This window comes from Schistocerca nitens, chromosome 10 (genome assembly GCF_023898315.1).
Source record: "Schistocerca nitens isolate TAMUIC-IGC-003100 chromosome 10, iqSchNite1.1, whole genome shotgun sequence".
NCBI lineage: Eukaryota > Metazoa > Arthropoda > Insecta > Orthoptera > Acrididae > Schistocerca > Schistocerca nitens.
In genome coordinates, this window is record NC_064623.1 from 81,855,491 (window position 1) to 81,867,983 (window position 12,493).

At 39.4% G+C, this 12,493-nt stretch overlaps 1 protein-coding gene across 1 annotated transcript in view; it reads right to left on the reverse strand.

Moving 5' to 3' along the window:
* Positions 1 to 12,493, reverse strand: part of LOC126210087 (nuclear factor related to kappa-B-binding protein) — a 211,228-nt gene that overhangs the window by 93,640 nt on the left and 105,095 nt on the right. The window contains exon 15 of the mRNA XM_049939213.1: positions 10,148 to 10,531. Within this exon, the coding sequence (XP_049795170.1) occupies positions 10,148 to 10,531 (384 nt within the window). The remainder of the gene's footprint in view (positions 1 to 10,147; positions 10,532 to 12,493) is intronic.

Here is a 12,493-nt window from a genome sequence, read left to right on the forward strand (position 1 = left end):
GGTTAAAGTTGATGTCCTGCACATTATCACTCAGTCTATGTGCTTATTCTTATGATCATACTTAACTGTATTGCTCCATGTGAAACGAAATCCAATGAGATTCAAGCGAATGTGGAAGAATACATGGCGTAATGTTTGCATTACATTTATTCTTATGATAAACAGAGTATAGTATCATATAATATCAATTAGCCCCTGCTGGAACTTACCAACTCATAAAAATATCGGAGTATAACACTTTGTAGAGATGTAAAATGGAATGACCACATAGTTTCAGCTGTGGGTAAAGCAGGTGCTAGATTTCAGTTTATTGGTACAATACTGGGGCAGTGAAATCAGTCTACAAATAAGATTGCTTACAAATCACTCATGTGATTGTTCTAGCATATTGCTCAAGTGTGTGTGATCTGTACCAGATACGACTAACGTGGGATATTGAACATACAGAGAGACAAGCAGCTTAAATAGTCACAGGTTCATTTAATCTATGGGAGAGTCTCAGAGATACTGACAGGACTGAACTAGAAGACTCCTGAAGACAGATATAAACTATACCGAGAAAGTCTATGAACAAAGTTTGAACCAGCTGTAAATGATTGCTCTAAGAATATACTATAAACCCCTACATATTGCTCACATAGGGATTGTGAAGATAAGATTACAATAATTACTGCACGCACAGAGGCACACCAAAAATCATTCTTCCTGCACTCCACAGGTGAATAGAACAGGAAGAAACCCTAATAACTGGCACAGTTGGAAGTACCTTCTGCCATGCACCTCATGGTGGTATGCAAAGTATAGATGTAGATGTATGTATCCCTTCACATTCTAATGATGTTATTTTTATATGTCTGTTTGTTTAACACTTAGTCCAGGGTTTAATGTCTTTTCCTAAACATTTTATATGGTTTTATACAGTTTAATGCACACTTGCAAGTTAACTGTTGCAGAATATATTACTGTTTGCATGTACAACAGCACTCCATCTTTGTGTATAAGTGTGTTCAATGTCCTTCACGTGATCAGTTTGGTGGCTGAATTTTCTGACTCATACTATGTACGATGTGAAATTTGACAGTTAATTCACCACTCATTGCTCGTATCATATATTTTTAGAACTGTTGCTCTGTTTTATGGACTTAGGAAAGGTATGTTGTAGCTTTTATGCTTAACTATTTTACATCTATTTCGACAAATCTATTTAACTGCTCCTGATTGATCTTTGTACATTTGTGTTTTACATATTTGCTTTATGTCTGTATTTTTTGCCAATCCTTTGTAGAACACAACTGTCCGATTCTTATTTTTGATGTTGGCTTACTAATGATTTGAACCTATTCCACTTCTGAAGATGATGGTTTAAACTATTGAAACTGGTAGAGTGAACAAAATAAAGGTTTTCTGGTGCAGCTGGTGACTGAATTTTCATATTTGGTGAAATATTCTGTAGCTGCTGAATTACAGCTATGAATAAAATCATAAAAGCAGTAGTTCACTGAGGTGACAAAAGTCATGGGATACATCATACTATCATGTTGGACCTCCTTTAGCCCAGCATAGTACAGCAACTTGACATGACGTGGAAGTCACTGGAAGTCATCTGTAGAAATACTGAGCCTTGCTGCCTATATAACAGTCCATAATTGCAATAGTGTTCCCAGAGCAGGATTCTGTGAATGAACTGACCTCTCGGTTATGTCCCTTAAAAACTTAACGAGATTCATGTTGGACAATCTGCGTGGCCAAATAATTCACTCGAGTTGCCCAGAATGTTCTTCAAACCAGTCACGAACAATTGTGGCCCAGCAACAATTTCATTGTTATCTGGGAACATGAAGTTCATGAATCGCTGCAAATGGTCTCCACACAGCCAAACAATCATTTACGGTCAATGATCGGTTCAGTTGGACCGGAGGACTCAGTCCATCCCATCTAAACATAGTCTACACCATTATGGAGCCACCAAGAGCTTACAAAGTGCCTTGTTGGCAAACCCTACTATCAGTTCTTACCAACTGAAACCAGGACTCACCTGAGCAGGCCACGGTTTTCGAGTCATGTAGGGTCCAACCGATATGGTCATGAGCCCAGGAAATATGTTGCAAGCCATGCTGCGCTATTAGCAAAAGCACTCATGTCTGTCATCCGCCACCATAATCCATTAATGCCAAATTTAGCTGTATTGTCCTAACAGATATATTCATCATACATCCCACATTGATTTCTGCAGTTATTTGACACAGGGTCACTTGTCTGTTAGCTCGACAACTCTATGCAAACGCCACTGCTCTCAGTCGTTAAGTGAAGCCAGTCAGACACTGCATTGTCCATCGTGAGAGGTAATGCCTGAAATCCCTGTATTCTCAGCACAATCTTGACACTGTGGATCTCAAAATACTGAACTCCCTAACGATTTCCAAAATGGAACATTCCATATGCCTAGCTCCAACTACCATTCTGTGTTCAAAGTCTGCTAATTCCTGCCGTGCAGCCATAATCATGTCAGAAACCATTTCACAAGAATCACCTGAGTAAAAATAACAGCTCTGCCAATGCATCTCACTTTTATACCTTGTGTACATGATACTTCTGGTATCTATATATGTGCATATCACTATCCAACGACTTTTGTCACATCAAGGAATAAAGTGAAAGAAATTGTAACAAAAATAGCAAACACAGTACTAAAAAAGATGGAATACAGGAAAGCACGACAACAGAGAATATCATAACCTAGATTCAGGAAAAGAATAAATATAGGAAAAGTAGCACAACAGAAGGTCAAGAAAGATGCAGCCATACAGAACAGCATGACAAAAATGCGGAGGGGCTAAGCAACAGTGGATGAATGATATATGCAGGGATACAGAAACAGATACAAAAATAGGATGACTGATACAGTGTACAGAAAAAATCAAGAAAGCACAACTCAAGTTAAGGCCTAGATCATCTGTGGTAAGAGATAAACAAGGAAACATATTACTGAAAGTATATGAAGTAGCCAACAGATGGAACGAGTATTTTATGAAAGGTAAGACATTGCCAAGGAAGAAGAGTAACGATAAGAAGTGCTAACACATGAAGTAGGTCCTCAATTGCGAAAATGGGGTTTGATGCAACACTGAAAGAAATGAGAGCAAACAAAGCTCCAAGTCTAGATGAGCTGCCTATACAGATATGGCAGAACTGCAGAGAAAAATGAAAGATGAACTTTCGAAAATTATACAAACTATTGTTATGAATATGGTTCTCTTCCAGATGATTTTGTACAAAATAAAAAAAATACTCATTCATTAAAAAAATGTGGAATCCAGCAGGCAGCTCCAATTACAGAACAATATGCCTAATTCTGCATGCAGCAAAATACTCACATCCATAACAATAAACTAGAATAATATGCAAAATAGAACTAGAAACTGAAAAGGATCCATTTACTCAGCCACCACAGCACTCAACAGCTTATTTGAGAGAAGATTAGAATTAAATAGGGATACTTACATAGCCTTTATTTAGCTAAAGCAGGCATTTCAGAGTATTAGCTGAAAGAAACTCTGCAAAATCTTGAAAGATACACACTTAGACTGGAAAGGCAGATGAACAATATGAAACACATATAAAAACCAAAGAGTGAGAACAGAAGTTAATAGTGAAAGATGTAAAGCCAAAACCAAAAGGTTAAGACAAGTGCTATCATTAAATCCCCTTTTATTTGTTTAACTTTTTCATTGTCAAAGTTATGAGGATGTTCAAAGGAAAAAGTCCTGAGTTTAAGAGAATGGAATTCCCAACTGTAGCACAAAATCTGCATTTGATATTGCCTTAGCAGCCGATAGTAGAAAACATATGCAAAATATAATTTCTAAATTTTAAGCTATTATTAACACATTTGAACTTAAGATTAATGATCATAAACCCTACATTATAATACCAAGAAAACACTAACTGAGGAGAAATCCTGACATCTAACTTGAAAGAAATTGATAAATTCTGTTATGTGGGAGGATCTGAAAGTAATTCACAATAATTTTTTTTCTCCGCTGGTGTTGCAGCTGGGATGCTGAAGTTTCACAACAATACAGTTTGAAGTTTGTGCTACAGAGGGTATTTTGCTTTTATGTGCAGCTCTTGTGAGAGAAGCCTGAACTACAAAACAAACATGGGGTGCATGTTACTGTCATTAACTTGTGAAGAGCTGCAAAATGTAGTTCAATATTTGTGGGCTGAAGGGAGTAAACCAAGTGAAATTCACAGGAGCATGCGTACCATATATGGAGATGACTGTATCAACTGCAGCAATGTCTCCAGGTGGTGGGAATTCTTCCAAGGGGACAGTGTCAACCTTAGTGATTCTCAACCACCTTGTGCAACTGCAAACCTTACAGCAGCAGTTCACGATTTCCCATGGTGAATTGTACGATATTGTTCAAAACATTAATGCTGACAGTGTCACACATCTTCATGACAATGCTCGCCCACATGTTGCTCCTCCTGTTTGTGAGAAAATTGCCAAATTTGGGTGGGAGGTGCTCCAGCAACCACCTTACAATCCGGTTCTAGCACCATCAGACTTTCATCTCTCTGGTTCCATGAAGAAATTCTTGGCCAGCAATAGATGCTGAAGCAAAACCAGCAGTCTACCGACAGCTATACTTGAACTAAATGGACTTCTACGAACCGGACATATTGAAATTGGTACCGTGATGGAAGAAATGTGTTGGGAAGGTTGTTGACTATGTAAAAAAGTAGGTTAAAGATGTAAGTTCATTTGTGATTTTTAATTTTTTTTTTAATCTATCCAACTTTTTGGTAGTAAAATTATTGTGCATTACCTTCCAATCTTCCCTTGTATTTATGAACCTCAACCACAGAAGACAACAGATGCAGCATGAAAATCAGACAAAGAACCACTACAGTTAAATATGCTTTCAATGAATGAAAACAACTGATAATGCAGAATGCATCCAGTACAGGAAAAAAAAAAAAAAAAAAATGTCATGACATTCATCTGGAGTGTGCTCCTATATGGCTATGAAGGCTGAACACTTTTGAAAACAGGCAGAAAGCAATTAAATGTAGTGGAAATATGGGTGTGGAGAAAGCTGTGGAACACCTGCGCACAAAGACAAACCAATGAACATTTTCCAAAAGAGGTCGATGAACAGGAAATAGAAAAGCACAATCGGACTACACAAAATAGGAAAAGAAGTCTTTTAGATATTTACTGAGAAGTTATAGATTTTTAACAGATATGACAGTAGGAAATGTTTTGGGAAGGAAAACCAATGGGAATCCAAGGGGGAGAGAGGAAAAAAAAAAAAAAAAAAAAAAAAGTCAAAAATCTGTCGGAAGTAACAGAACGTATAAAATTATTAAGAAATGAAGAACACATAATAAAAAGGGGGGACAATGGTTGCGGCAACAAGGCATAGCATTCAGAAAATGATGATGAAAATACTGAACAAACACTGCAGTAAGATATTACAACAGCAAATAAAGATATGACAAACAAGTTACAGCAAATGGAATTGAGGTTCAAAATAAGTCTTCTTTTATACATGTTGATTGTTGTCTTGACTCATATTGTCTGTATTCCAGCCAGTATTTTGCACTATCACATCAAATACTTATTTAATTCAATATATAAGCCATTTTCCTTCCAGAAACAGTGAGGTCATCATCTCATCGGATTAGGGAAGGAAGTCGGCTGTGTCCTTTCAAACCATCCCAGCATTTGCCTGAAGTGGTTTAGGGAAATTACGGGAAAGCTAAATCAGGATGGCCGGTTGTGGGTTTGAACCATCGCCCTCCCGAATGCAAGTCCAGCATGCTAACCACTGTGCCACGTCGCTCGGTGCCACGCTGATATGAATAGGTTGACACAAGAGAGGATATTGTGATGAGCCACATCAAACATATCAGAAGACTGCTGTCAGAAATTAGATCTCTCACAAACAAACCTCCCCCTATTCTCCTAGCCATTCCCCCTAAAACACACACACACACACACACACACACACACACACACACACACACACACACACACACACAGTAAAATCCTGTTTTCAGAGTTTTCAAGGGACTTCCAAAACATGGTGTAAAATGTGGGAAATAACATTTTAAGCTGTAAAAGTTACATACAGGATACCCTCTTGCATTTTTGCACCTTATGTAAGTGCACATAATAGGCATCAAAATAGTCTTATGGGGAACTTGTTTGTTACCTAATAAAAAGTGCTGATGTAACGGGAACTGATAACTGTCTGGCAAGTAGAAACGTTTGACTCAATTTCATACATCATAATCAATGTTTTTGGAAAGCCAGCAGCTGTCATTCATTATTTAAATGATGAAACACTGCACCAATTACATATTTTTTCATGCTTATTACAGTGCATTTCAAGAATTTTTTCTCATTGTCAATTGTAAATATTTACATAAGTATTTCGTGTGGTGTTTGCTTATGTGTTGTTCTGCGTCTCTTGAACTGTAGTCGTGTTTTTGAGGTTGCCCTGTACCATGCCTCCTCAGTTCCACACAAAACCACACACACGCAAACTATCTCTCACACTGTTTGTTTGTGTAACATCACAAAAAATACATACATAAATACTGCACTTGACAACGAGAATAAATTCTTGAAACACATCTTGCTCAGCATGAAAGAATCCGTAATTGGTGCTGTGTTTAAACCAAAAATATTTTAGCAATGTAAAGTGAATGAAGAAGTCAGCTAGCGTTACAAGCGATCAAAAGACAAAATACGCTAAATATGGTCTGACAGAGGTGTGACGATGATTACGACAAACACAAAACTGCACATGCACTATAGAGACAGTTTGGAAATGGTTGTAACTGGTCATGATGTCTTTATTCGGATGAACCTACTTACTCCCATCAGCCACCATGCAGAGTAGAGTTCGGCAGTGACAGGAGACATGGCACAAATTGTTACAACTTTTACATGTTTACTGGTTTAAATCCACTGAGAAGAGCACCCTGGTGTCAAGAAACTTAACCATGTTAACGTTTGTAAACACTACTTGACGGCCAGCATCATGTTACGTCAGTTCATCTACATCTACATTTATACTCCGCAAGCCACCCAATGGTGTGTGGCGGAGGGCACTTTACGTGCCACTGTCATTACCTCCCTTTCCTGTTCCAGTCGCGTATGGTTCACGGGAAGAACGACTGTCTGAAAGCCTCTGTGCACGCTCTAATCTCTCTAATTTTACATTCGTGATCTCCTCGGGAGGTATAAGTAGGGGGAAGCAATATATTCGATACCTCATGCAGAAACGCACCCTCTCGAAACTTGGACAGCAAGCTACACCGCGTTGCAGAGCGCCTCTCTTGCAGAGTCTGCCACTTGAGTTTATTAAACATCTCCGTAACACTATCACGGTTACCAAATAACCCTGTGACGAAACGCGCCGCTCTTCTTTGGATCTTCTCTACCTCCTCCGTCAACCCGATCTGGTACGGATCCCACACTGATGAGCAATACTCAAGTATAGGTCGAACGAGTGTTTTGTAAGCCACCTCCTTTGTTGATGGACTACATTTTCTAAGCACTCTCCCAATGAATCTCAACCTGGTACCCGCCTTACCAACAATTAATTTTATATGATCATTCCACTTCAAATCGTTCCGCACGCATACTCCCAGATATTTTACAGAAGTAACTGCTACCAGTGTTTGTTCCGCTATCATATAATCATACAATAAAGGATCCTTCTTTCTATGTATTCGCAATACATTACATTTGTCTATGTTAAGGGGCAGTTGCCACTCCCTGCACCAAGTGTCTATCTGCTGCAGATCTTCCTGCATTTCGCTACAATTTTCTAATGCTGCAACTTCTCTGTATACTACAGCATCATCCGCGAAAAGCCGCATTGAACTTCCGACACTATCTACTAGGTCATTTATATATACTGTGAAAAGCAATGGTCCCATAACACTCCCCTGTGGCACGCCAGAGGTTACTTTAATGTCTGTAGACGTCTCTCCATTGATAACAACATGCTGTGTTCTGTTTGCTAAAAACTCTTCAATCCAGCCACACAGCTGGTCTGATATTCCGTAGGTTCTTACTTTGTTTATCAGGCGACAGTGCGGAACTGTATCGAACGCCTTCCGGAAGTCAAGAAAAAAAGCATCTACCTGGGAGCCTGTATCTAATATTTTCTGGGTCTCATGAACAAATAAAGCGAGTTGGGTCTATCACGATCGCTGTTTCCGGAATCCATGTTGATTCCTAAATAGTAGATTCTGGGTTTCGAAAAACGACATGATACTCGAGCAAAAAACATGTTCTAAAATTCTACAACAGATCGACGTCAGAGATATAGGTCTATAGTTTTGCGCATCTGCTCGACGACCCTTCTTGAAGACTGGGACTACCTGTGCTCTTTTCCAATCATTTGGAACCCTCCGTTCCTCTAGAGACTTGCGGTACACGGCTGTTAGAAGGGGGGCAAGTTCTTTCGCGTACTCTGTGTAGAATCGAATTGGTATCCCGTCAGGTCCAGTGGACTTTCCTCTGTTGAGTGATTCCAGTTGCTTTTCTATTCCTTGGACACTTATTTCTCCATGAACATTTTTACATAACGTGTAAATTTCAGGAAAATTATAAATATGTTGATGCAAAATCGGGTGAAAATTAACATAGTGAACATAGGAAATTTCACCAGAGCAATAAAAAATGTCGTAAATGGCAGGAAAACATTAAATCTGAGTAGATGTTGGGCCCAGTGTCAAAGTGAGTGGATCAGTACAGCTGGTGCTGACAGCACAACACAAGCAGAATTAACTGATGACTAACACACTGACATGGTAACTTGAACAACCGATGAGAACAATAGTGATGATGACGACAACAAAGACAATGAACATATGACTCGAATATAACACACAGATGTTAAAAATACATTTGATATAGCCTTTCAATAATGAAAAAAGCTCTAGGTCTACCCCAACAGATATTTTGTGGATTAGGAAATGGTGGAACATAGCGACAAAATCAAACTACTTCTCTGCTAAGCAAAAGGACATCGCAGACTTTTTTCATCTAGCTTAAGATGTGTCCTGCTTAAGGGGTGTGATTTCTCATGTTACAGACAGTTAAGTCCAAATCAGTTGCATTCTTTTCAGTACTGGAATAAGATATGTACAGACGTTAAACTTTCAGTCGCAGTAACAATATACTATCATATGATACAGACATATTTCACGCTACATGCGCTACTGTACTTTACACTTTTGTGTTGAATTTTTTAGTGTGTGAATATTTTCTTTTCATTTTGTTACTGTTTTAACATGGAACAATAATTCATACAGTATTTCCAATTCAACATTAAAGTTGTGCTATACTGTATTCTGACGTTATGGATCAATAAAAGTGTTCCTCTCATAATCTGATCTTTCATGCATTCCAACCATGATCCCGTAGGGGACAGATTAACAAGGTTCTACTGTATGTTCTGTAAATTTGAACTAACAAAGCCTATGTGAAGGTCTTCTGTGGAAATGAGATGATCATATGGCATCACTGGTTGACAAACCCCTAGTTCAGCTGCATAGTGTGAGTCTTTCTATCTGACATCATTCCAGCAAATTGTGCATTGCTGCTGCTGCTGCTGATGATAATAATAATGATGATGACCCAGTCCCCAAACAGAGAAAATCTCTGACCCAGCCAGGAATCAAACCCAGGGCCCCAAGAAAAAATAATGGAAGCAGCCTGTAACACATGCCATATGACAACTCACAGTTTTCATGCAACCTGCCATACACTAGCCATATGGCAACAAAATATTATGCTTTGATGAAAAGTGCTGCCAACGGTGTGTAGTCAGTGGATGACTAAGAGCAATACTGCCCATTAAAATGCCTAAGGATTTCTTAGTGCTCGTGCAATGGCTATTGGCAATCAGTAAGCAACATTGTTAATTAAAGGTTTCATCAGCAACTACAAATGTGCCTTTTGTATAAACTACATTCTCAGCCATAGAATGCGACAAGCTAACTCAAAACTAATCATTCAGCCTGCATCTGCCACAGAACCTGGACGGTACTGCGGCCCACTCGCTCACACACATCATCCGGTACACTTTCACCACACACACAAACTGTGAATTACCTGCGTCCTGCGCACCCTCTCTCGGCCCTGACCTTTGCCAGCTTTGCCCCCTTTGGCGCCACGGGTCACAGCTCCGGCAGTACCCACCATCCTGAGCGACGTGGCGCCTACGGTCGTGGTCGGTGCAGTCACTGTCACGGCGGCCGCTGCCGCCCTCGCAGACGCGACTGCCTGCACTTGCTGTGCCGTCAGCGTCACCGTCTTCACCACCTGCTGCTGCTGGGAGGATGCGGGCAGACCAGTCGCTGCCGAGGTTGCCGTCACTACGTTGGAGGCAGCCACGGCCTGCGCGAGTGATGTGCCGCGCACGGAGCCCACCCCGGGATTTGAAACTGCGAGTAGGGATTTTCCCGCGGCAGGCAGCAGGTTCTGCGAAGTTGTTACCTGTGAGTGGGAGGCACAGGTAAATGAAATACACGACAGGTATAAGTAATTACAAAACAGATTGTCTGTGAAAGTTAATGAACACACTACCAATAAGCACAAATTCTTAAAATGCTGATTGACAATCGATGCTAAACTCACGTTTGTATTAAGCCTAACTTACATGGAGACACTAAGTTGTGAAACTCAGAAGTTGGAATAAAGTGAAGTTCACACCTGCTGCAAGAAGGGTAGCAGAAGTGCTCCACAAAACTACAGTAGAATATCTTTGACGTCCATTCATTCTAGAATCTCGGAACATACTCTGAGCTCAAATGTAATGAAATATCTCAAACAAAATGACCTCCATGCCAACCAGCGCATATTCTGCAGTCAGGTAGGTGCAGTATTTCTCGATTTCCAAGAAACACTTTACTCCACGTATGCCTCTTATCGAAAGTATGTTCACATGGGGTATTAAGTGAAATTTGTGAATGGAGTGAGGATTTCTTAGTAGGAGGGAAGCAGCATGTTATCTGGGTTGCAGAATCATTAACAATTGAAGAAGTCATTTCAGCTGTGGCATGGGGAAGTATGTTGGGACACTTGCTGTTCATGTTGTATATTAATGATACTGCAGACAATATTAACAGTAACCTCAGAATTTTTGTAGAGGATGTGGTTGTCCATAATGACATACTGTCTGAAAAAAAGCTGCACAAATATTCAGTCAGATCTTGATAAAATTTCAATGTAGTACAAAGGTGGAAACCTACTTTAAATGTTTAGCAATGTGAAACTGAACACTTCGCAAAAAACACACATGACTGCAATAAACACACATGACTGCAATAAACACACATGACTGCAATAAACACACATGACCGCAATATGACCATATCACTCTTGGAATCAGCCAACTCGTACAACTACCTGGATGTAACACATTGTAGAGATATGAAATGGAATGATCAGATGGGCTCAGTCGTAGATAAAGCAAGCAGCAGACTGCAGTTCACTGGTATAATACTAGGGAAATGTAATCAGTCTGCAAATGAGACTGCTTACAAATCACTCATGTTGGCCATCTTATAGTATTGCTGAAATGTATGGGATCCATACCAAATAGGACTAACGGGGGATATTGAACGTATACAGAGAAGGGCAGCACAAATGTTTACAGGTTTGTCTGATGCATGGGAGAGTGTCACAGAGATGTTGAAAAAACTGAACAGGTAGACATTTGAAGATAGATGCAAACTATGCTGAGAAATTCTACTTACAAAGTTTCAAGAACCAACTTTAGATGATGAAGCTAAGAATATACTACAACCCCTTAAGTTCCACTCACAGAGGGATTGTGAGGACAAGATTAGAATAAGCACTTTCTGTTGCTCCATACATGAATGGGACAGTAAAAGCCCTTAATAACTGTTACAGTAAGTATACCCTTTATCACGCCCTTCACAGTAGTTTGCAGACTATAGTCGCAGATGTAGATAGTTTAAATAAAATAAAATGCTACAAAATGGATACAGTACATAATTACGTCAAAGACAATAAATAATTAGGTAGCTAACAGTAAGTACTAGAAAATAATAGCAAATAGATATTCAGCATGAATTATGTTAACACAGTCTATTGTTTGTCTTCAGTTCATTAGCATAAAAGATGTCGGTCATTTGCCATACACTCATGAAATTCTGGATCAGTCTTTAATGCAGTCTACTGTCAGCACTGGTATGATGCCTTGACCCTCAAATGGATTGTCATTTTTCACTGTAAATATATTGTCTAATATCTGCAAATGTATGGTGTTACGCCGTTCAGCAGAAAGATGGCACACTGTCAAATTTTGCTGTATTCCAGACTGCTATTTGGATCCTGAAATCCCAACAAATAGAAGTATATAACATATATTTTGTGTCATGTTGCTGGATAGCTCCCACAGGTGATACTGGTTATTTTTTCTTCTAATAAGTT